General features: G+C 48.2%; 5 protein-coding genes across 6 annotated transcripts; 3 read left to right on the top strand and 2 right to left on the bottom strand.

The window, feature by feature from the left end:
* Positions 1-895: 895 nt before the first annotated feature.
* On the top strand, positions 896-1,596 carry BDBG_02058 (uncharacterized protein; the record flags this gene model as incomplete). Its single annotated transcript, XM_031720626.1, has 3 exons — positions 896-1,150; positions 1,232-1,284; positions 1,427-1,596. The coding sequence occupies exons 1-3, from the start codon at positions 996-998 to the stop codon at positions 1,594-1,596; spliced, it is 378 nt and encodes a 125-aa protein (XP_031576852.1). The 5' UTR covers positions 896-995.
* A 5,476-nt stretch (positions 1,597-7,072) lies between these two features.
* Positions 7,073-9,047, bottom strand: BDBG_02056. 2 transcript variants are annotated; one of them, XM_031720624.1, is made up of 6 exons: positions 8,727-9,047; positions 8,516-8,529; positions 8,284-8,360; positions 7,886-8,185; positions 7,640-7,788; positions 7,073-7,573 (listed from the first exon to the last, which is right to left on the bottom strand). In XM_031720624.1, the coding sequence occupies exons 1-6, from the start codon at positions 8,812-8,814 to the stop codon at positions 7,440-7,442; spliced, it is 762 nt and encodes a 253-aa protein (XP_031576850.1). In that variant the 5' UTR covers positions 8,815-9,047; the 3' UTR covers positions 7,073-7,439. The 2 variants fall into 2 exon arrangements, with proteins under 2 accessions (XP_031576850.1, XP_031576851.1); XM_031720625.1 differs by lacking the exon at positions 8,516-8,529.
* BDBG_02055 (nicotinamide-nucleotide adenylyltransferase) lies at positions 8,908-12,244 on the bottom strand. The gene is made up of 4 exons (XM_002627338.2): positions 11,819-12,244; positions 11,401-11,674; positions 9,429-11,323; positions 8,908-8,929 (listed from the first exon to the last, which is right to left on the bottom strand). Exons 1-3 carry the CDS (start codon positions 12,151-12,153, stop codon positions 10,967-10,969), a joined length of 966 nt encoding a protein of 321 aa, XP_002627384.1. The 5' UTR covers positions 12,154-12,244; the 3' UTR covers positions 8,908-8,929; positions 9,429-10,966.
* Positions 12,245-15,242: 2,998 nt separating this feature from the next.
* Positions 15,243-21,736, top strand: BDBG_02054 (E3 ubiquitin-protein ligase TRIP12; the record flags this gene model as incomplete). Its single annotated transcript, XM_002627337.2, has 8 exons — positions 15,243-15,409; positions 15,740-16,045; positions 16,136-16,233; positions 16,322-16,965; positions 17,045-18,659; positions 18,727-21,210; positions 21,287-21,436; positions 21,540-21,736. The coding sequence occupies 8 exons, from the start codon at positions 15,243-15,245 to the stop codon at positions 21,734-21,736; spliced, it is 5,661 nt and encodes a 1,886-aa protein (XP_002627383.2).
* Positions 21,737-23,665: 1,929 nt separating this feature from the next.
* Positions 23,666-25,248, top strand: BDBG_02052 (uncharacterized protein; the record flags this gene model as incomplete). Its single annotated transcript, XM_002627335.1, has 2 exons — positions 23,666-24,355; positions 24,433-25,248. The coding sequence occupies 2 exons, from the start codon at positions 23,666-23,668 to the stop codon at positions 25,246-25,248; spliced, it is 1,506 nt and encodes a 501-aa protein (XP_002627381.1).
* Positions 25,249-25,265: the final 17 nt, after the last annotated feature.

The raw sequence follows: 25,265 nt of genomic DNA, 5'->3' as shown, positions 1-25,265 counted from the left end.
ATCTCCCCCCGCTACCGGCTTAACCGGGCTATAGCCGAACCGGGGCGGATGGCAGCCTTACTAAGCTACTGTCTACTAGTTAATTATCTCTACTATCTCACAACATCAAGAAATATTTTGATATTTTGTATCCCAGTCTCTTTCTCTAGCTTCCCTCCCCATAACTTTGACAGCAGGTCTTAGGCTCTTTGAGTCGCGGCCACCCTGGCTGAGTAGCGAGTTTACGGCTTGGCTGCTCCATTCTTGTAGTTGATTTTAGCCCATGCCCACTGCCTAGTGGGTGGATAGCTAGCTAAACCACAGAAGATGCTCTTCTCCCCCCCCCCCCGGGGCAAAAGCGGAGGTTGGTTAGACTTTCCGAGCTTCCCGCTACAGGAGGGGCGGTGGAAAGGGTCCAGAAATGGTCCTTGGTCCTTTTACGGGGAATTTACCAGCCTGATTCCTAAACTCTAGGTTGCTTGAACTATCCGCCCGGTAACAAAAGATGTCATACATGCACCAAGTAGCTCCGAATATCTCTCTGGGATCTTTGCTTCTCTTTTTCCATTTTTCCGGGCGGGGCTAAGCTCAATTCTGGCTTGTCCTCCGGTGACTTGCAGGGGCAGGGGCAAGCTGTCTGCGCGCCGGAAAAGAAAAAAAAAAAAAAAAAGAGCAAGACAATTTTAAAACGATCAAGAAAAAAGCAAAGAATAGAAAAACGGGAGAAGTTTCTGGGCAAAATCAGCGCTAATGCAGCGCTAGCATCCGTTAGCTCGTGCCTTAACACGAGCTTGAAGGCTTTCGCCCCGTCATGTTTGTCAGGAACATACTCCGTACAGAGAACATCGACTTGAAGAGGGGTGGAATTGCAGCTTCGAAGAAACTAAGTTCTACTAGTATACACACACACCTTTTACCGAGGAAGATTTAAGTCCATCCTCATACCCAGGCAAGCAAACTCATTTGTCCGGAGAAAAAGAGACCCCTGCGCGCTGGCATGTCCATTGCCACCACCGATGCGTTATCAGATTGGGGCTGACCATGAACTGATGCAGGGTTCAATGCTCGATATTCTATGGGCCCGGTTCTATTTTCTGACTGTTGATGTGCTGGGTTTACTTACCCCGCAAAGCACTGAAAATGTCAAATATCACGTCATCAGTGGTCTCTCGTTTGTGAGGCATTGCTTCGATCCGCCATTCTGGGTCATGGCATCGTGTTTGCTTATCAACAAACAAACTTGACTTCATAGTTGTGCGAAATTGTGCCCATTTTTGGATGGACCTGAGCTACTGGACGACGCCGGTACGAGAGGCTTTTGCCCGTTCCTCAACTCTCTCGAGTCATGTCCAGCAAGGCATCGAAGGCGATTGCCACCAACCTTAAACTCCCCTGAGAGAGAAAGACAGTCGATTTTGACGGTTATACACGGAGAATTGAAGTCTAGATAGCAAGGCACAGGAACATCAGAGTTCGCCAATGCGAGACGCCACCATCAAGATAATCAGAACAGTTGAAAGAGGATACCAATCTCCCGGCTCGCGCGATCCACTGCCTCGGACATTTGAAGATGAGTCGGCATGTTGTGCAGAGGAACCCCCGGCTACCGAGAGCTAATCCAGTGTTGAAGTCTGAAAGAGAATCTCAGCCTTTTGCGGGTTATCACGAACGGAGGCTCGGATGTTATCAGATAACGTGATTTAGAGGCAGGCTACGATCAGCCCATCCCTCTCCCTCGTCCCCCTCAGACCCAGCCATGAACTCTCAATCCTCTACACATTCCGTTCCCCTCAACGAAGAAATGAACTCATTGTTTGCGGTTAACCATAGATTTGCGGTTACATATGGTTAACACTTTGTTGAATACGAATCTCAGTCGCACTATCAGCAAGATCGTTCGACTTGCGACTGGAGCGCCGTCCAGGCCCTACTTTGCTAACGAGAGACAACCAATTCAAGACAGCCGAGCAGGTAACCCGCGTTGCCCAGATACATTAGACAATATCTACAGTTTTGTTCCTCGCTTGGTGTCGTTGGATGCCGAACTTTCAATTCTCACCAGATGAGACCATGAGCTTCAAAACTCGGGTCATTTGCCGGCGGAAACCAGAAACTTGCTGCGCATGGAGCGGGTTGCGTGCGAAGTCTTGTTAATAAAAATGGCTGAGGATTGTCAAAAATGGAAACCAGCCTCGTAGTTTTGGGTTGGGGTCTTTGACAAAGGGTCTCTTCCCGTGGACACAGAATTTAACTTAGATTTTTCTTCCGTCCGCTAAATTGCCCATTCGCGCGGGGGGGCTTTTCTGTGGACTGGTTACTGAAGAATTGGATGGATATAAACCGGTTTGCCTCTATCCCTCATTTAGAGAATTTCAGGAGTAACTCTTTAGCCTATGTCTATTTCGATATAGAGTTGGCAAAGGAGGAAACCTGGTTTAATAAAACCCCTGAAGAGCAAAGTCAATTATACCAGTGGCAGAACGAACCCCTGGAGGCTATCTTATAGCTTCTGAGCAAAAGTTCACTCGTTCTATATTTGGAATTTAGAATTTCCAAAGCAAAAAATATGTATGGAGTGTTTGAGAATGCAAGTATTGGTAATTTCAATCCCCACGGTGGCTTTGCCCAGTTGAACAACTACTAGGATTTAAAATACATGGCCTTAACTAACTTACATATCAAGTCGCAGGTGTGAGAAGAATCATGACATGGTGGTATTTTATGTAAGGGTCTTAGTATTTAATACCAAAATAGTGGTCCTCCTCTTCCAATATTTTAACCATTCTGTCAAAAGTTTTCAATATCATTCAAAAAGGGAACTGATGTTCGCGCGACGCATATATTGATAACTTCTCCAAAGCTTGCGCCGGTGCGTGCTAAACGCCCACGTTCCTCGACGCCTCACCGGGCCAATTGACACCATCTCCTGATGAATGGAGGCTGTTTTCAGTGTGCAGCAGAGAAAACCCTTTCCCTGATGAATGGCCAGGGTGTGCTTGTATTCCTTGAAGTTCTGGAGGATGCTGAGATGAAGGATTCATCTCTCTTGCACTGTTCTAGGTCGCAGGAGTTTCTCGGGATTGTCTCCCAAGACGGTGCTGGGTGAGTCATTTATCAGGAAATGGCCCCGATCAACCCTGCTACGCTCCAGGCAGCAGGGCGCTATATTTATTTAGGTGCCTATACCAGCGCCCCTTTCGCTCCCTCTGAATTTCATTTGCGTGAAGAAAAAGCATTATTGGAAGCGATCAAACCATGCATCGGCTTCAGGAAATTCGAATGAACGAGACCTTTCCATTTCCCCTTCACCACCCTTTCCGCAGGGATGATGCAGAATCGGAGCCTCATTTTCAGAGGACTTCCCGCCAATGGCTGCTGTCTAACCTCCTAGCCCTGTGACAAGACGCGGGATGCTAGAGGTATATACTTAGGCAACAGACGCCACAAATCGCGGGGTCTTCTCAGAGCTGCTGATGTTGCTCTTGCGCTGTTGATTGGTTTTCTTGCTATAAGAGGGCCTCAATTTTCCCCAACAAGGAAGATCCCAGGCGACAACAGCACGGAAAGCAGAAGAGACAATATAATATTTGACCAATTTTCTCTCTCACGCTTAATTCCACAACTACCAGAATTTTACCCGTTATGGCCCCTTCCTCAATTCTCTCCCAGACCCTTCAGTCTATTACCGTAACCAAGGTTCAGGAGCTGGGGACAAAGCGCCAGACTTACCAGCAACATAAAGACAAGATCCTAGCAAATGTCGAGAGTGCTGGCGAAAACAGTCGCGAGCGAGTTACTCGCCTGCACGATGGCATGAAAGAGCTGGATATTTGGAGTGACGCAGACCTACGCCAGCTAAGCCAGATACAACACTGGGTTCATCAGTCCGCTTACGATCCATCAGTCAATGAGGACATGCTTCATAAATTTGAACAGCAGCTGCGCGCAAAGCTGGAAGCCGAATCTCGTAAACTCAATTTGGCTGATTTGTACTCGAAGCTTTTACTGGAATGGATTGATGCACCCAAGGGTGCGAACGAGGAATCTTCGCCCCCTGCCTCCACCAAGTCGGAAGGGCCGCTGGAAGAGGATTCATTCGAAGTCGTACAGAACATTCAGAAAGAGAGGCTACAGCAGTTGCGCGATAAATTTGAGGCAGTGGTCCTGAGGCCTCTTGAGACGGACGAGGTGGAAATTGACAACTATCTCAATGAATTATTCTCATCGAAAGCCGGCCAAGCCTCCTTAAAGTCCCTGAGAGAGCAGGTCAAATGGGAAGGGGAATTAATGCTGGGAAATAAAACTCTCTTTGATCACCAGAGCCTACAATGGTGCATCAAGTCATTGCTAAAAGTGGACTTGTTTGATGATGAGAAGAAAGCAAGTCTTCGTGATTTTCTCAGGGACGACGACGTTCTTAATGAGATCAAAGACGTTTTAAATATGAGATACGCAAATATCCAGAACTGGTCGTGGGGCATGGGCGACCAAGGCATGCCTGTTGTGCCGTAAGTTTCTCACTCCCTATTCCTGATGACATACACAGTAAGTGCCGTTATCTCCGAAGAACAGTGCTAATATGTATCAAATAGCCGCCAAAGTGCAAACGGGAAATGGCGAGTGATGATGGATGATGATGTGCTTCACGCCATCTTCACACACTGGATTGGAACAACCTGGGCCGTCCAGCTTAAACGCTTCCTCCAGGACATCCAAAGTCACGCAGGGGTCTGGAAGAAAAATTCTAGGATACCACAAGAGGATCTAGCGAGGAGGCGATATTACCTAGGTGTTGATGCTCATTCCGCTTTGGCACGCGGTACAAATGCTGAGCAGGATCGTCAGGAAACTTACCGAGAACATTTTTTCCTCTCACCACTGCCCTCCACGCGCTACGAGGAAGCAAGGGGTTATGACGATGATGATGACGATGATGATGACGCATCTGACGACAGCAGAGGTGACCGATTAAACCCCAAGGAAATCAAACAGCTCCTACTCCGCGCGTTGGCTACAGAATTCCTCGTTCGACGCTCGCTTGACGGGGAGGCCGCCGTAGTCCAGAGCGATTTCCAATGGTTTGCAACAGGCCTGGCGCACAGCAGCATCTTTGCCGTGCTTAGATTCATGGGATTCCAGGAAGAGTGGATTACATTCTTTAAGAAAGTACTGGAACCCCCGTTGAACATGCTGAACGGAAAACCAGTGCGCACCCGCAAGCGTGGTCTCCCCATGGCGCATATCTTTGAGAAGTTCATGGGCGAGATCGTCATGTTCTTCATGGATCTAGCTGTCAACCAGCACACTGGCATGATCCTCTATCGCTTCCACGACGACCTTTGGCTGTGCGGGAAGCCTGGCCGTTGTGCAAAGGCGTGGCAGGCGATGGAAGAATTTGCCAGGGTCATGGGCTTGGAGTTTAACAAGAATAAAACAGGTTCCGTTTATTTTGTCGAGGGACAGCGGTCTAAGAAGCCCGAGATTGTCAAGGCTTTGCCCAAGGGTCCTGTTGTCATGAATTTTATGGTCCTTGATCCCAAATCTGGCAATTGGGAAATTAACCAAGAGCATGTGCTGGAGCATGTCAAGCAGCTACAAAAGCAACTTGTTGGCTGCAAGAGCGTGTTGGAATGGATTAAAACATGGAATAGCTGCATTGGACGATTCTTCAGCTACACGTTTGCAGAGTAAGTATTTTCATCCACCCCATATATGCATGTCATCACCGCCTATCTCAAATAATAACTAAGCCGACCTTGAAAATGGCAGTCCCGCAAACTGCTTCGGCCGCTCCCACGTCAAGAACACCCTTGAAGCCCACAAACGCATCCAATCTTACCTCTTCAGCGACTCTAAAGGCGCCAAAACCGTCACAGAATACCTCTCAAACACAATCTCCACCCGCTTCAACCCCTCTACGCCCGTAACGGACGCATTCCTCTACCTCCCCGAAACCCTCGGCGGCCTCGGGCTGCTAAACCCTTTCACCCCGCTCCTCCTCGTTTGCGAAAATCTCTGCGAAGACACCGCGGACCGCCTTCGCGAGTTCCACCAAGAAGAGCGCGACACCTACGAGCGAGCGAAGCAGCAATTCCTCTCGCTCAGCGAACACCAGCGGCGTCGCCGCTACAATTCCTCCTTCAAAGACGAGACCGACAGCACTTTTGGCGACGACCACGTCTCCACCGCGGTCCTGCCGTGGAAATCGGAGGCGCAGACCTTCTTCTCATTTGACGAGTATGTCCGCTGGCGCGAGTGTTCATCCGAGTTGTTCTTCCGGCTGTGGAAGTTCCTCATGGAGACGCCGAGGAAAATGACCATTAAGCACCCGTCGCGGGTGGATAGGGCTCTTCGTGCCGCGGTGGATAGTTACGAGGCCGGCAACGGGGGCCTGGGCTGTCGTACAGGTGAACGTCGGCGTGGATATGGACACGGGCGTGGTGGGCGAGTTGGTGGAGGCGGTTTACCCGATATAAACCCCCTCACAATGTCGCAGGAGCATGCGTGGACGATCAACTTCTATGCGGACGAGGTGTTTGAGAACTTTGGCGGGTTGGAGTTGGTGGATAGGAAGCTGCTGCCGCTTGGGGTGCTGAAGGCGTTGCGGTCGCGGATGGTTACCTGGCAGATGGTTTTGTGAACCCGTTGTTCTACAAGTAGTTAAATAGTACATAACCCCATCAGCCACGTCCCCTGGTGCTACCTTTTATTTATTTTTTGTCCCTAGGTTTGAGTGATGCTCACCAGTTTGGCACCCCCCCGCTCCATGTTTCAGGGGCTTGCATTTCAGCTTTTTTTTTTTTTTTTTCCAACTTCATCTATAGTACTTACTCCCTTGTTATCATACCTCATTTTCCGTACGTGACTTGCCATGAGTGCATCATCGGATTCCTTTACAAAATACTATGCTATTAATCAGATATCAGATTGTCTTATACAGAGAGCTGAACATGGTAGAACGCGATCATGACTGTAAATAAATAACAATTAACAGAATTTTTTATTCAATGAAAATATATATATCGTAGAACACTAAGGTAAAAGAGCTTGATTACTATCAGCCAGCTTTACTAGTAGTTAAGAAGCAGAATCATTTCATATTTATATGTTAACATATTTTCATGAATTGATGCTATATACAATAAGTAGAGAAAATAGAAAGTCATATAGCACAACATTCTATTCATTTATTCATATGAATAGAGTCATATAATCTCACCCAGAGATTTGTATTGTATATCTATTTCCAGTCTTTCAAAAATGTGAAGATGAGCGAAAACACAAGGGGACCCTCTACTCTAAAACTTGGTATCTAATTCTATACCAGTACCAGAAGACAGATATCGCAGATTTTGCCGATCCCCTCTCCACTCTCTTTCTCTTTACCTATCTCTTTATGAATATCTACTGTAGTATATACGATACCATACACCGCATAACTCCTCCTCCCATTTCGCTACTCACACACCCGCCGCCGCAACTGACTTCGGGTCCGTCTTCCCCTCATAAATATCCCTGGTCGTCTGCAGGATAGTGGACCAGTCCTCAAAGAGTGTGTAGGGGATTTTCTCGCGTTGGCAGTATGTTACTAGGTCTATATAAAAATATATGTGAGAATTGGGTGGGCGTCCAGGTAAGAGGGAGGGGTCTATCTACATACCTTTCCCCTTCTTCGCGAAGAGCAGGTCCGTCTGGGACGCTGCTGATAGGTCCGAAACGCCATCACCGGCGTAGAGGAGTGTGGGCCGTTCGCCTGCGGGTAGGGCCGCGTATGGTTTGATTTCGATGGATTTGTCGTGGCCGAAGTGGCTACGAGCGGCGGTAGATCGAATTAGAATATTTGTTGTTTTCCCACTGGTAACCTAATAATAATAGAATAAAAAAAGAAAAAGAAAAAGCTCCTCACCTATCATCATGATAAACAATCTGCCAGCCGCCCTCAGAATTGATATCCTTCCCATCCCTGCTCGCAACCTGGTTGGCAACAATCTGGATATTATCCGGCTCATGGCCGAGGAGCTTGACGAGCAGAGCGTGGATGACGGGCACCATGCCGGAGGACAGGATGACAATGGGAACATTGTTGTCCCGCGCCCAGTTGTAGAACTCGGTGAAGTGCGGGTCGAGCTCCATGTTTTCGAGGAGGATGCGGATGCATTCGTTGAAGGGGGTCTTGACGCTGTCAAGCATCTCGCGGAAGGAGTCTCTGGAAGGGGGTTTAAGATCGTGTTAGCGATATTGGTATTCAGTTTCCATTTTTTTGAATGAGAATCGAGCTGTATGTGCGAAAAGCGGAGTACATACCGAAACGTGATTTTATCTTCGAGGACGTCGATATTGCCCTGACGGCGCTTTTCCAGTCCATAACCCAGGTTATCGGTCTAATTCAAGAATGTTAGCAATTTTCCTCTTTTTTTTCCTCCACCTCGTAGGTAGGTAATTCATCCCCCTGCGTCCCCAATCCCAAATTTTTGGAAGATAATGGATTATAAAATAAAAGGGGAGCCATAACAAGGATAAAATCCATATATCGTACCATGTAATCATTGCCTATACACCACCACCAGAACAAAAAGCAAAGAGGTAGAGAGTCATATTAGAAAAAATCTTCCCATTCATTCTCCAGCTGGCATGGTAGATGTACATGTATGCCTCGACCTCGAAAATGTGCTCTTATACACCACCAGAGCTGGCAACTGATAAGGAAAAAAAAAAGTGATTATGCAGGACAGGAAGAGGAGACATACTATCTTTGAGAGTGATGGTGCCATCGAAGTCCGTGAAGAAGATGACCTTCGGCTTCGTCTTCATAGCTGGCAATTCAGTCGAACCCATGGTGGCTGTGGTGTCGCTTCGACTGTTACCGTCCTCGAACAAATGCTAGGGTTGGCAGTCTGTACAGAGCAGGCACTTGGCCTTTCAATTGAGGAATACGCCGTTAATTGATTATCTATAGGTTTGTTTTTGATGTTAGTTGCTAGTTAGGGAGCTTCAGGTCACCTTCAGCAAGGACCAGGCGGAATATGACAAAAAAAAAAAAAAAAAAAAAAAAAAGATGAAATTAAAAGTAGAAAAGCTCAAAACCAAGCACCCTTCCCTCCTGTACTCTTCAAACAAATTAGAGAACGAAGCCAATCCTCCCAAACCAAGCACCTTTCGTTCCCGTAGACACTGATGATATCACAATGCTTTGGTACATGTATCAGAACAGCAATGGGCAGTGGAGGAGAAACAATCTACCACCCAAGTCCCGGGACCAGAACACCGCCACAACCTAGTAGATTTGTAGCTTTGTAGCTTTGCTTGCTTGCTTGATAGATAGATAGATAGATAGATAGATGAGATGGGGATCGCATTGATATATAGTACAACGGGGGTAAAAATATGCGAAAAAGTGGATATGAACACGCACCACCCCCGCGCAGAATCCTTATTAATGACGTACGTACCTCGGGACGAAAACTTCAACTAACTACCCCAAGTTGAGTGACAGGCAATTGGTGTAGAAGAATCACGTGTGGAATAAGTAGAGTCCAACAAACGAAAGGATTGAAGAAGAGAGAGAGAGAGAGTGAGAGAGGAGAGATAAAGAGGAGAGGACAGAGTATATATATATAATAATAATATATATAACGAATTCAGGGGCAAAGTCTGGGTGGAAATGGCGGGGCAGGAGGCCATAGGCTATTGCAGCGGGATTAGATAAGCTGTCACTCACTCTTCCTCTCCCCACTTCGAAAATTAATATATATAATTTAAATCTATATCAACACCACACCGACATCGCATCCCGGCCAATGCCATCACTAAGATATGCTCGCCAGAGAAAAATACGCTCTACCACCTACCCGCAATCACACCAGCTAGAACAGTGAGAAAACCAAGAACAGAAAACATATAATAAAGAACAAGCAATGATGAAAGAGTAGGAAATATATAACCTTACACAAACCCATCCATCCATCCGCCCCATTTGATGCATGTATTGAAATCGTTAAGAGTAAACCAACAAACACCCTCCCTACCTCCCTCCATCAACCATTAATACCAGCAGCGAGGTGGTTCGAACCATTGCGCGGCTGCCTGTTGTGTGGAAGGCAGAGGAGGGGAGTGATGACTTAGATTTAGGGGTTCTATAAAGCGTGAGAACCGGAGAAGACAAATATATATATAACAGAATAACAGTATCGCTTCCATCATTTATGACATATTTTTCCCTTTTCGTGTTTGTGCCTCCGCCCTGTCGCTATCCCGGTCCTGTTCTGCTCTCGTTCGTTTTTCATTCTATGGGCTGTTGTATCGGGAGGGAGGGATATCGAGCAATGAGGAGCTGTGAGATCGGTTGGGGCTTAATGAATTGCCTTTATGTAATCGAGGGAGGTGGAAACAACTCGGAAGAAAAGGCAGAGGGGGGTGCTGTGTAGCGGGTGCTGTGTAGCGGGTGCTGTGTAGCGGGTTGCTGTGTAGCGGGTGCGGGTGCGGGCGCGGTACGGTTGCGGCTGGCTTCCTGGGTCCGCGTGCGTCTGTGTGGTTGGTCGGGCTGCCTTACTTTATTTTTTAAAATTTTCGTGCTCCTTTCTTTTCTGCCCATTGAGTGTAGAGACGGATGTATGAATATATACGTATATGCAATATGCAAACATGCCAATGCCAAGCATGTGAGGAACCGGATGGAAGGCATATTCATATTCATACATTCATACATCTCATAGACGAGAAAGACAAGAAGAAAAAAATACATCCATTAAAACCATACCGCATCTCATTAATCCCCGCTGCTTCTATCCCACCTACCGCCGGCATTGCTACTCCCCACCCACCACCCCACGAGAACACCATGTCCGTCCCTGGGGAGGCATCCCCAGCATATGTACGTCAATGTAACATGTTCGTTGAAAACAAAGGATAGTTGGGGACGAGGGGGCCTGGGTGGTCAGGTGACGGGATGAGAAAAAATCATAATCATCATAGAATATATCATATCATCTCATCCACTAGGCCTATCATTTTCATAGGACATCGTCATGTCCTCTTGCTTTCCCTTCCCCTTATCTTGGTGAGAACCAGGGTCGAAGTTGTTGTTGTTCTGTTTCCGTTTTGCCGTAGTAGCAGTAGTAGACGATGACCCTTCATCTTCATACAAGTGGTGTTTCTCAATGTAGTTGATGACAGGGCTGGGAATTAGGTAGCGGACGCTCATCTCGCGCCGGAGGAAGAGGCGGATCTTTGTGCTGCTGACGTCGTTTTGGATTAATTGTTGGATTACGTATATGTTTTCTTTCCAGGGCTGCAGGCTGGCTATTGCTTCGTCGATGTCTGTGCCGGCGCGTTCAACAATGAAGGTCTATATGGACATGTGTCAGTATTGGGGATATCCTTGTGAAAGAAAAAAGAAAAAGAAAGAGAAAAACCGGGACTCACCCCGTATCGTCCAAGGATATGATCTAGATCCTTCTCACTCCACACACCTGGTGTAGACATCGTATGGATGAGATCCGCGCCGGCAAGCAGAGCCACATGCACTGGTTTGCGCGTGCCGTCGCCCGTATCAATGCCACCCAGTACTTCGTTTATGTAATGGTCGAAATGATCTAGCACCTTTGCTGTGGGGATATATTCCTTCTGCATTGGCTCCCACGGATCGACCATAAGCCAATTCGATGTCTTCTCCACAGCCAGTTGACACATGGCAACTCTACGTACCAGAGGAGATTATGCGTCAGCACCATTTCATAGGTAGACTTGACAGGGGGAGGGAGTGCCAGGGCAGAATTAAACTAAAACTAGAACAAAAAAATAGCAATTTGGATAATAATAAGAAGAAGGAAAAAACACATACCTATGTACCGCGCTTGCCAGACCGGCCTTCTTATACGCATCCGAGACAGGTGACAGGTATCCGCCAATCAGCTCAAAATCCGTGCTGAACTTGATGTAATCGGCGGCCATCTCAAACATGCGCAGGTGCAGGTACGTCGTCGGCGAGAAGGAGCCGCAGGCCACAAGGAGGAGCGGGGTTTTGGACGGGTCGGACATGACCTTTTTCAGTCTGTGGTCGGGGAATTTGTAGGATTCCGGGTCCATGGGCGGGAGGGCGACTCTGTTGCCGTTACCTTTGCCCTCGACATCGACATCGACATCGGCACTGGTTAGGGCATAGTCGGCGTCAACCATGGTGTCGCTGGTGACGCGAGTGTGGTGAGGGTGGAGGGATCGGGATCAGGGAGGGGGAGGGGGAGGAGGGGGAGTGGAGGTGGGAGGCGGAGGAGGGGAGTTGAGGAGTATGCGTGAACTGTCCGGTCTTGGAATCGAATCGGCATATAGTATGCGATTATATTATGGGACTGTGGATAAGGCAGGATGGGTTTTGGGATGGGATGGGGGGAGAGAGGATGGAGAGGGCGAAAATGCAATGTTTTCTTTCGGGAGAAAAGATGGGAGTTTATATATATCTATGACTCTGGACGAGAAGGAAAGAGAGAGGGGCCTATTTAATTGGAGTTGGATTTGTGATTCTCGTCGGATTCCCTCGCTGGTATTCTGGAGTAGGCGGAAGAGTAGTGGGGAGTATTTAATTGGAAGGGGAGAGGAGAGAGAAGAAGAAGAAGAAGAAGAAGAAGAAGAAGAAGAAGAAGAAGAAGAAGAAGAAAAGAAGAGAAGAGAAGAGAAAGAAGAATAGCAGGCAGATGCTGGGATTTGGTGGTGGTTGGGTTGGTGATGCTGGATCCGGTGAGGAGCAAAAACTCGCGATGTTCTGTGGCCGGGTAAAATAAAATGCTAATATTTGCTCGGGTGGGGGAACGGAACCCGAGCATGCACAACGGAGTTTATTTAAAAACCAAGGCCATGGGTAGAAGCAAGCCACTGTATTTTCTTTTTCTACTCCTCCTTTCTTTTTTTCGCCCGTTCTTCCTCTTTCTTCAGGCACCGATCCTAACAGATATAAGGTAGAGTACAATATCGCGTCTTTTCGCTGCTGGGCGGCAAATCGTTTCGCAAGAATATATAGGCATATTTATAGCTATGTATGTAACTATTCCAAAGGCAGCGCAACCTCCATCTTCTGGAAGTCGTTTGCGGGCCAAAATTCAGATATCAAACTAGCCTGGGGCCTGAATAATACATCTGCAGACAGCAGCGAGTATTTAGCCAACTAAACACTCCAGACGTGACACGATGATGTCAGTGAGATCTTAGACAACCCTTTGCCTGCCTAGGAGCAAGGCAGACATCTTGGGCAGTTCCATGCAGTTGGCTAAATATCCGTGTTTAATTCATATCTTCTGGCACCAGCGGTTTTCTTGTTGCGTGTTGACTTACTACGTAGAGCTGCAGCGCGATGACTTTTGGCATCAGCTGAGTCGTCGTTGTTTGTTCACCTGTTCATTAGAATCAGAAATAGTTCGGGGGAAAATTCTTCACGATTATGATCATTAGCTGCCGATGATGATGAGAGATTGGAATATTTGTTGGTTCTACTCCCATTGCAGTGCGATCGATGTCTACGGCGTAGATAGCTAAATATCAACTAGTTGACGCTTCTCTTGCCAGCGTTGAGATGTAGTTATGGCAAGAGTCCTGGAACATAGGATGCTTTTGTCTTAGGCATTTGATCATGTAAATCAATTTTAATCCGCATGATGAGTTGAGATGCAGCTCAATATCAAGGAGGAGAAGACTGACTGTGCGGTGTGTAACATTATCTGGGGTGTCTTTTGATGTCCACGGTGGGTAACTAGATATTTGTAAGAAACGCCATTTCTAACTTCCTCGCGTGATACTCCCCTCACGGGCGATGTATATGATATGCTACATTGAATCGGATGTGTGTAAGAGACCTCATCTCATGTCAACAGAAATCCTCTCCTCTGACCTTCAAATCCCCCCCCCCGGTTTCGGGCTTGCGTTGGGGGCTTCGGGGTTCACAAACATAGGCGTTGGTTAGTGTGTGGTATTTTAGGCCATGATTTATTTATTTATTTAGGCATGACGGGCGCTGAGGATGCCTGACGTGACGGGTGGAAGCTGGGGGAAGCAACCTCATTTTATTACGGCTTCCTCCCGTAGGAGTTGTAAATATGTGCCATACATACAATAACTACATCTATCGGCTTGGGACAACCCACTACTGATCACCAACGCAAGTTCTGAAAGAAATTAAATAATAATAAATATGTCCATCGTAGTCATAGTTTTTCAAGACAAAGAGAATGCGGTGCGTTCTTCCCTCTGTTTCTGTTTAACTTTCCTGTTTCTGTTTAACTATTGACATATTGGAGAGTTGACTATGTAACATTATTGGAAGGTTATTGTTATTATTAGTGGATCCTTCTCCCGCATATTCTACGACCTGGATTAAAAGAAAGAAGTCGAAATATAGGCGGACCAAAGAGCTTTTTCCTGGGTTTCTTGCACTTATCCAGTATTAAAACTAGAGGTTGGATGTGGCAGTCATTGGGGTTTGTTTGGAGAGTGAGTGCCAATGAAAAGGATGAAGAGAGAGAAGAAGATTGATTCGACATGGTAAAAAGGCGAAAAGAACAGAAAATGCCCATCCCATCCATCCGTCCTCCTGAGTGCGTTGGCAAATTTAGGGGGATATCATATATTTTAACTATTTAGTTATTATAGTTGTCGTCATTTGCGAGGGGACCAAACATCGCCAGGACGCAATCAACTAACGTACCATCTGCTGGATTTGAGAGGGTTGATACGCTCTTCTTCTCTAATTTTTATTTTTATTATTTTTATTATTATTATATATTACTGTACATTTTTTGCCTCCCAATGTTTTAACAGCAAGCTGTATCTTCGATTTATGTACAGTAGTAGTAGTACATTGCCCGCTGGCTGATGAAGGCTGATGAAGGCTGATAAAGGCTGGTTGGTTGTGGGCTGCTTCTATCTCCATCGCGGTCTTGGCGTGAGTCCGTCGTGGTTCCGCTGTCTTGCATCGAACTGATCTCCCTCCTCCTCGCCCAACATTCCACCGCTTCCTCTTCATCATCTCTTCAACACCAACTCTCCAACTCTCCAACTTACCACCTCCACCCTCCACGACGCTTTGCCTCTCTATATTTCTTTACTGTCTGCTCTCTCCCTCTGCAGCTGAATGATCCCTTTACCGAGTACCGCCCACTGCTCTGTGTCTTCCCGGCTCGCCTCCCGCCCTCGACCTTTGCTCGTCATCCAACCCTCCACTCCTCGGTCCAACAGAACTGCGGATGGCGGGTTGAAGACTGGCACTGTGTGTGAACATACTTATGGCCAAGCGAACTGCTACTCCTTCTGAACAGTCTGGACTGATCCCGGAGTCTTCATCCTCTGCTGTCACCGCCTCCTCTGTCTCCTTCTCCGCCTCCGATTCTAATTCCTACCGTCTCGCTCCGGGAGCTTCTCTCGAGACTTCTCCACCTTCTTCTTCTCATAGGTATTGCCTCCTCCAGATTCTCTCTAGCTTCCACCTCCTTCTCTAATACGCCTCTTTGGTCTTCTTTTTACTTTTTCTTTTCTTTTCTTTTCATTTCTTTCTGTCTTTCTTTTTTTTCAAATTCCCTACTTTCTCTTCCCTTATTTTCCTCCTTACCGCTTTTCTTACTCTTTGGAATCTCCCATTTCGAACTCGATTGTAGAAGCTTAGAAAGCAAAAGAGGCCCTTCTTCTATTCTCCTATATCTAGTGCCCTTATCTTGCATGGGATCTTCTACCGAGTTGCTATCATCAAAGAGAACAAGGAATTAAGCTTCTCAATGTTCCCCAGGATCACCCGCTCAGCTGCACGGCTCGCGGCAGACTCACCCTCATCGACCTCTCGTCCTGCATCCTCTTCCACCGTTTCGCCTCCCCAACCCCCACCACCACCCCCACAGGCCCGGAAACGAAAAGTCTCGACTACCACGCGGCCCTCGAGACCCTCAAGCGATCAGGCGCAGCTTCCCCCAGCGTCCCCACCCCGGCGAGCTAAAAGAGTGAAACTGACGGGCTCATCATCTTCTGACCTTTCAGCCTCTGTGTCTCAAAGACGGGTTGGTTCCAGACAACAACCACCGGCAATGTCCCAGCCTAGGTATGTCCTGGAATTCATAAGCTCCTGCTGAATTTTTATGCTTGATTATTAGATGCCGGGCTAGTATCGTACTGACTGACTGCCGCACAGCCCCCCTACTCGTCCCTCGGATGATAGTTCAAAAACCCCTGCCTCATCATCCGCTGCTCCTAGACAGCGGCCCAGTAGGAATAAGAATCCATCACAAGGTATGCGGGCGATATTGTGGTGTTATCAGAATAAATTGGTTTGTTTGGTAATAGCTACACTGATTCTAACAGCGATATGTTCGTTCAGATGCTCCTTCCACCCAAACTTCCCCTTCACGTCGCCAAAGAAAACATCGCCTTTCCAAACGCGAATCAGATGTTACGATGAAGGAACCTGAAGAAAATCAGCAAGAGGAGGAGACGCCCGAAGCGAAAGAGACGGAAGCATCCACTTCGGGTGATTCGAATGAGGGTCCACATCCATCTGGTATGACCGATGAGGAGGATGGGGACCCTTTCCGTAATGGTCTATTCGGCACCCGGAGCCCCATGGGCCTACAGAATACTCTACGAGCTCTCAGTGGCATGATGAGTGGGACATCCTCTCGACTACGTGATATCCTCAATAACCTACGAAACACGGAAGATCCGTCGATCCAACTTATTGCTTTGCAGGAGCTTTCAGATCTGTTGCTGGTTTCCAATGAAGATAACCTAGCGGGGCAATTTTCTCCTGACCCTTTCGTTAAGGAGCTCGTGAGGCTCATGCAACCCAGCGAGACAGGGGAGGAAAATCCTGAGATTATGCTTCTTGCATGTCGTAGCTTGGCCAACATGATGGAAGCCCTTCGGGGATCTGTTGCAAACGTTGTTTATGGTGGTGCAGTACCTGTTCTTTGTCAGAAGTTGCTGGATATACAGTTCATAGACCTTGCTGAACAAGCTCTGAGTGTATGTGTTCATCCCTCTAGCACCCCAAGCATCAAAGCATCCGATTTTCATCAGAACTAATCATCTTTTCATGTAACAGACACTTGCCAAGATCTCCGTTGATTTCCCTTCGTCGATTGTTCGTGAAGGAGGCCTCACGGCGTGTCTCTCCTACTTAGACTTCTTCCCCACCAGCACCCAGCGTACGGCTGTAATAACAGCTGCAAATTGTTGCCGCAACCTACCTCATGATTCGTTCCCCGTTATCCGGGATGTCATGCCAACGTTGCTCAACGTCCTTTCCAGCAATGACCAAAAGGTCGTAGAACAGGGATGCCTATGCGTTTCTCGGGTGGTTGAAAGTTTCAAATACAAACCAGAAAAGTTGGAGCAATTGATTAAACCCGACATGTTGAGGGCGATCCTTCGGTTGCTTTTACCTGGCACTACAAATTTGATCGGTCCCCATATTCACACCCAGTTCCTCCGCGTACTTGCCATCACCGCCAAATCAAGTCCGCGCCTGTCTGTCGAGCTCCTTAAGATGAATGTGGTGGATACACTATATCAAATTTTGACCGGGGTCTCTCCCCCCTCTGAGACGGGTGGCTCAATCAAAATAGATAGTGTGCACATCATGCAAGCTCTGATCCATCGCCCGCGAGAGCAGGTATTTGAAACTTTGAATGTTATTTGCGAGCTTCTTCCTGGAGTTCCAAATGAATCCCTAGTTGTTTCCGACTATAATATAACAGCCAACTTTGAGAGCGATATCTTTCCAGTTTCCAGGACGCCCCGAACAAAGGCATTGGCAGAGCAAAGAGTTAAGCGTCTCAAAGGGTGTAAAACGGAGATCAAACGTTTTGCTACAATCTTGCTGCCAACACTGACTGATGCTTACTCCAGTACAGTTAACTTGTCCGTTAGGCAAAAGGTGCTTGTGGCGCAGCTAAAGATGCTACAGAATCTAGATGCTCAAATTATCGAAGACGCCCTACGCACTGTGCCCTATGCCTCATTTTTGGCTGCCATTTTGTCACAAAAGGACCACATGTCTCTTGTTGCGTTGGCTCTACAGTGTGCAGAGCTCCTCTTTGAACGCCTCGAGGACATTTATCAGTACCAATTTCATCGCGAGGGGGTAATCACAGAAATAACAAAGCTTGCCGAAACTCCGTTGTCTGCTGAACCTAAAGATTCTAAGCGTGAAGTTGACCTTGAAAATGGACGTTCCTCCGAGAAGGGTGACGAGAATTCTGAAGATGAGGAGGAAAAGGATCACGTGATGAATCATGACGAGGACAGCCAGGAGGATGAAGATGACGAAGACGATGAGGATAATGATGAGGACAACGATGACATGTCCGAATCAGAGAGCTCTTCATCCGTATCGGGTGGGCCCATGTCTCGAAATGCGGACTCGGCGCTTCAGGATTTTGTGACTTGCAGCGCCAAGAAATTTCTCCGTATCTACGATGGTAGTAAGGGCAAAGGCATGCATGATCAAGCGCTGGCAATTCTTCAGTCGCTGCAGGCACTCGTGGGGGAGATTGAAGCTTGTTATAACAACGTGAAACCCATCGATGGTTATGTGCTTTTCCAAAAACTGGCGGCCTACTTCGACGGTGATGCGCTTGAGAGTATTACAAGCTCTGAATTGCTTAGCTCGGGGATCATTCAAGTTTTGCTAGACGTGATTAGCAAGAAGGATCAAGGTAAGATATGAGTCAATGGACTCCATATCATAAATTTGTTTCCAGCTAACTCCGTAATCTTCTACAGTACCCGGAAAGGATGCCAGAACAGATTTTCTCCGAGCTTTTATGGAATCGGACATCTCAACGGAGACCGTCAGCAAAGTTGGCTCGCCCACTACTCCTTTCAGTGTTTTGATTCATAAACTCCATGACCTGCTGAGCCGAACGGAACATTACGAAGTAATCACTGTTAATCACAGCTCTCTGGATAACAGGAACGCCACATCCATGCTCTCAAAGCAACTGCGACTCCGCCTAATTGCTGACGAGGAATCCGATATCCCCAAACCGTACAAAAATATGATGGTATCGATCCACGCAATCGCCAACTTTAAGGCTCTTGATGACTATCTTCGTCCTCGAATCAGCTTATCCGAACGTCCCAGAGGCTCGCGGAATCGTGATACTATATTTTCCCAGTTGTCTGGCTCCTCTAGATCTCGAGATGCTGCAGGAAGTGGAACTGAGACAGCGCTCTCTGGAGGGCTTGAGCAGCCTAACTTACCTCCCCCTCCTCCACAGCAGGCCACTTCGTCCCGAAGTACACGAGTTCCAGAGAGATCTAAACCTCAACGTTCGTCATCCACGCGGACGCCAACATCTGGAGGTTCTGATGAGCGTTCTCTCCGAACGAGATACCCGAATCGACATCAACCACCACCTCCCGATGACGAAACAGATGGTACTGATGAGCCTCTAGAATGCGCTGATGAGAGGCAGCTGACCGATGACGAGGAAGGGGAAGAAGAGGATGATGCGTTGGATGCCATTGTTGATGACCTTGAAGACGATCTCTCTGATGAGGAAGTTGCAGATCCGACGGCAGTTAACTTGGAAGTTGCTGCAACAGGGAAAGTAACTGCTCGTAAAGAAGACGGAACGAGAGTTTCAACACCTCAGCAGTCAAACCAAACAGGAAGACCGTCATCATCTGCTCCAACTTCTGGCCAATCTCTAGGCGGATCTTTGGCCTTTGCTGGTCGACCATTCTCATACGCCGCGGCAATTGCCTCCATTCCACAGGACTGGCATATCGAGTTCCGTGTCGATGACAAACCAATCTCCCATGAGACAACGGTGTATCGCGCAATCCACCATAATAGAGAACATCTGAGTGATTGCCATGCGCGTAATGTGTGGTCCATGGTTCACACAATCAAGTACAAACGCGTCCAGGGGCCACCGCCACCGGAACCATCCACACTGACCCCGAACTCTAGCAATTTGTCGTTGGAGACGGATTCCAGTGGTATGCCAGAGTCCCTGAGTAAGAATCCGACAACGGCATCTATCCTCAAGCTACTCGGACTTCTGCATGGAATGAACGCCCAGCTCGATGACATCCTGGCAGAGAGCAACCATCAGATTAGAGTTGTCAAAGAACCTCTGGCACAATTCCTTAATACAAAGCTAACCGCCAAGCTCAACCGACAACTCGAAGAACCATTGATTGTGGCTAGCAGCTGCCTCCCAAGCTGGAGCGAGGATCTTGCGCGCCATTTCCCATTCCTCTTCCCCTTCGAAACTCGACACCTCTTCCTACAATCGACGTCCTTCGGCTATGCGCGGTCTATGATGCGATGGCAAGGGTCGCAGTCTGATGAAAACCGACGAGATCAGAGACGTGATGATCGCCCGTACGCGGGACGTCTACAGCGGCAGAAAGTGCGCATCTCGCGGTCTCGCATCTTAGATTCTGCCATGAAGGTCATGGAGTTGTACGGTTCGTCGCCCAGCGTTCTTGAAGTTGAATACTTTGAGGAAGTCGGTACAGGTCTTGGTCCGACGTTGGAGTTCTACTCAACCGTTTCAAAAGAATTTTCCAAGAAGAAGCTCAAGCTATGGCGAGAACATGATTCGAACGACAAGAACGATTATGTCTTCCACAAACTGGGTCTGTTCCCTGCTCCCATGAGTCGTGAACAGGCTTCGTCGGAAGCGGGCAAGAAGCAGCTTCAATACTTCAAGGGCCTTGGCAAATTCGTCGCTCGATCTATGTTGGACTCAAGAATTATCGATATCGCCTTCAACCCCATCTTTTTCCGCATTGGTGGTGCCACCTCATCAACAGTGACTCCGACTATCGCAACCGTCAAGGCTGTGGATCCCGAACTTGCCAATTCCCTGACTCTCGTGAAACGGTTCGTGACCGCACAGGCCAGCATAAATGCCGATGATTCTCTCAGCGCCGAAGAAAAAGCCCGCGCGCTGGATGAGCTTACCGTCGATGGTGTCCGGGTCGAGGATCTGGGCTTAGACTTCACGTTGCCGGGACACCCTTCGATTCAGATGATTCCGCATGGCTCTTCCATTGCTGTGACGATGGATAATGTTGGGTCCTATGTCAGCAAAGTCATCGATATGACTCTGGGTAGTGGCGTGCAGGCGCAGCTCGATGCGTTCCGTGCTGGGTTCTCACAAGTGTTCCCGTATTCTTCACTGCAGTCGTTTACGCCTGATGAGCTTGTGATGTTATTCGGGCAGGTTGAGGAGGATTGGTCGATTGAGAGTATGTTGATTGTATCCCTTTTTAATTGGGTTTATACAATTTGGCGTTGGGATTACTAACTTCTCTGTTTTTGCAGCATTGATGGACTCGATGAAAGCGGACCACGGCTTTAACATGGACAGCAAAAGCGTGCGCAATTTGCTACAGGTTATGAGCGAATTTACCAAACAAGAGCGTCGCGACTTTTTGCAGTTCGTAACCGGCAGCCCCAAGCTTCCCATTGGAGGTAAGTCAAACACAAAAACCATCCCCTCTCCCCCCTTCCATCCGCCCCTGTCTATTTGCGTTAAAAGTCACGAATTTCCATATCCTAACTATCAACTCCGCAGGCTTCAAAAGTCTTACTCCAATGTTCACCGTCGTCTGCCGCCCCAGCGACCCTCCGTATCTACCGGACGACTATCTCCCCAGCGTAATGACATGCGTCAACTACCTCAAGTTACCCGATTATACCAACATCGATATCCTCCGTGAACGGCTCAATGTTGCCATGCATGAGGGACAGGGGGCGTTCCATCTGTCTTAGTTTTCGATTTCGTTCGCGGGTAGTTTTTCCTTTTTAAATCTTGCATTTCTATTTCCTGTGTTTGTGTTGTGTTGGCAGTGTTTGTCCTGACTCTCTGTATCCTCCGTATGCCCGGCCCCTTGGGAGTTCCAAAACATTTTGCTTTTGTCTGCCCATGTTTTCGTTCCGCTGCACCCTTCCCTGTTATCATTTTGTTTCATCTTTACTTTTTTCCATCTTTCTATGTATTTCCCTCGGCCAAATTCAATATCTCACCATCCAAAATCCTTTCTTTGACTAACGGAAGCTTCATGCATTCTCATGTAATCTTGCTTTTCTATTTATTTTTTGTTCCTCCTTTACTCATGATTCATTCCACCCAAATACCTGCATGCATGACTCTATTTAAAATCTTGAAAGGCTGGTTCGATATTCCATTTCCCCCGATGTTCATTTCTTTTCGATTTGTCTGCCTTTTCTTTCCATGGTACATTTTCACATTTTGTTCTCTCTGTTTTCTCCTTTCTTTTTTAAAAAAGCGAAGATCATTAGTTTTAAATTTCGGGAGGCGGAGGTGAGGAGCGTGATGGGAGCGGCGCTGGGTGTGTTCGAGGTGGTGGATGTCAATACGAGACTGGATCCCAGCCTGCCCTATGGATGTGCAGCACCATACTGCAGCGGAGGGATGAAAATGAAAGTGTCATGGCAATATGGCGATGGAATTAATTATGACTTCGAAGAACATGGCTTGCATGAGCGAGAAACTATGGGCAACGGATTTTGCTCGAGATTTATTTTCTAGTTTCTTTTCTTCTCCTTTTCTCTGCTAAACATGGGCCGCTCAGGTCAGGCCAGACATATCGGCGTTATATGGGGTTTGATTTTGTTTTTACTTGACTCGCCTCTTCCTTTTTCCAATACTATTTATTCCATTTCCTCTTGTGCTCCTTTCTCCTTTCATCCGTTTAGTATTTACTGTGGCAGGTGGTAACTTATGTTTATGTAGGAAACCGGAGGAAAAAATATGCCCCTTATTACATTACTTTTCTGTTTTTGCCTTTATTCTCCCCACTAAACCCAATCAGCCACAACCTCTCTTCCAAGTTGAACTACAATACATCCATTAGCAAGATCCTCCGTAAATATTTCTCTCGTTCTTATCGTTCCCATTCCCATTCCTCCCTCTGACCGTTTGCCCCTTTTCCAATCACGTGAGAAAACTCTTTCTTGGCGCTTAACTATCCCTTAAGCACCTAAGGAAGGCGGTGGCGCGCGGCAAAAAGACCCAACTTCCCTTGCTCAGCCCTAAGTGTATATATACACGCAAACCTTCTCCAGCCTCCACACGCCGCTTGCAACCTGTTAATAATCAGGTGGGATGGGGATTTGCGATTTCTATAGACTCCAGCTACTTCTCTGATTTGAATACGATATAAGGACGAGGGGTCGGTCGGTGAGAAGAATAAGCTAGCCCGGAGGCCTTGTCGCATCCCCGCCTGTGTGACGGAGTGGAGATGCGGAGTTAACAGACCTATATTATATTTATATATATAATCCCAGCTCAATTGGCAGAGGGACCAACCCGACGATTTACCAGGCAGTCTGAGTGCTTGTTGCGTGGCGCACATCTTTCTGTGCAATTCACGCTCTCAGGAGCGAAGAAGCTACTACGTCTTATCGGCGGTAAACAACGCAATTAACTACCCAACCCAATACCGAAGCCCCTTTTCAATGCGCGGGCCTCCTACGCACTTCTATCATTGTATCTATTATAGAGCTTGACCTACAACCCTCTTTTTTTTCTCGCAACACCACCGTCTTTCCCAGCGTGGCATTACTGGTATTGCGCGCAGGGAACAAACATTACACACAGGGACGATTTATCTACAAATCTAAAAGAAGACCTAATCACACCACGCGCACCCGCAAAACCCTCAGAAGAGCAGAACGATGGACGAATTTGCCCAAACGCGTGGCGTCGACGACCTCTTCGACGACGAAATCATCCCCCTTCCCCCTCAAGAGGTCGTGATCGAATACCCCCCAGAACCTGTACCGGAACCCGCAGCACACGAACCTACCCTTCAACGACCGACTTCGTCCGGCCCACGACCACCCTCGCAACCACGTGCATCCCATTCACCGGGAAAACAACAGCAACAACAGCAACAGCAACAACAACAAGAACAATCGAGCCACGAGTCGCCGGCCCCGCCTGAAGCGCAGCATAATACTGGTGCCGCCGGGTATAGGGATGGAAATCATAACAGAGGTCGTGGGAACGGGCGCGGATATAGTGGGGAGAGGGGGAGAGGACGAGGCAGAGGAGGAGGAGGAGCTAATGGTGGTGGGCGTGGTGGGCGTGGTGGGAGGCGGGTGAGGTCCCAAGGTGTGGAGGCGAGCCGTGATGCGCCGACTCCTCCACCCGCGGCGGGTGGTGCAGAGGGGGAGGAACAGGTGGGGGATGCTAAAGAGGGGGGAGGGGATGTGGATGGGAAAGAAAGGGAGGAAATTCGGGATGGGGAGAATGGTGGGGATGAGAAAACCAAAGAACAGAGCACGCCCGCGCGGGCGCCTTCACCTGCGCCTAGGACCTTTGCGGTTAAGGGAGATAGAAGTGGAACGGGTGGCGTGAAGAAGGTAAGAATGTACCTCTTGAATTTCGCCGATGTTCAAATATACATGATACTAACTACAACTGTTTTGCCTTCCCGCAGCCCAAACTCACCGAAGATGAACTCACGGAACGCATGAAAGCCGCCAAACTCAAAGCAGCAGAACGGGCGGCCGCCCACGCTCGTGCTGAAGCCGACGAAGCCTCGTTCCTCGAACGAGAACGCATCGCCGCCGAAAAGCGCCGTGAAGAAATGCAGAACCGCCGCGTGATGAACGGCGAGCGGGAGAGGAATCGGCAACGAAAGCTTGACGCCCAGACCAGGCGCGAGTGGGATATTGAGAAGTCTGCGGAGGCATTCGCGCCGACGGCCGGGAGGGGTCGGGGCGGGGCTGCAAGTTCTTATCGACGCGGTGCGCATGGTGGCGTGTTGTATGATGGGGCCACCACTGCTGGTGCGGGGGATGGTATGCGTGGTCAAACGGAAGAACCGTTCACGGATCCTGACGACGATGGATATTTCCGCGGGAGGGGAAGCGGGCGCGGAAACCCGCGTCGCGGCCGGGGCGGCAGGGGTCGTGGTCGTGGGGATTATGCTGGCAGACAGATGTATGGGGGCTCATCTGGGCCTGATGTCAGGAAGTGGGTGGAAGGCGTGTCGCCTCATCATCCCCCGCCTGAGCCTCCACGTGTCAGCGCGGAAGAGGATTTCCCCGCGCTACCAAGTGTGTCTGGAGGAGGTGGAAATGGGAATAGAAATGGGAACGGTAAGGATGATGTTACTACACCACTGTCGCCGCAGGGGACGTGGGCGGAGCAGGTGGAGATGACTCAGGAAGAGCGGAAGACGCAACAACAGTCTTTACATGGGGCACTGTCATCGATGAGCTTAAAGGAAAAAGAGAAGGTTGGTTCGTGAGGTGTGGAACTCGGGGT

The sequence above is a fragment of the Blastomyces gilchristii genome (genome assembly GCF_000003855.2).
Source record: "Blastomyces gilchristii SLH14081 genomic scaffold supercont1.3, whole genome shotgun sequence".
In the NCBI taxonomy this organism is placed as follows: domain Eukaryota; kingdom Fungi; phylum Ascomycota; class Eurotiomycetes; order Onygenales; family Ajellomycetaceae; genus Blastomyces; species Blastomyces gilchristii.
Note: the sequence above shows the minus strand (reverse complement) of the source record. Positions and strands in the feature narration are given on the sequence as shown.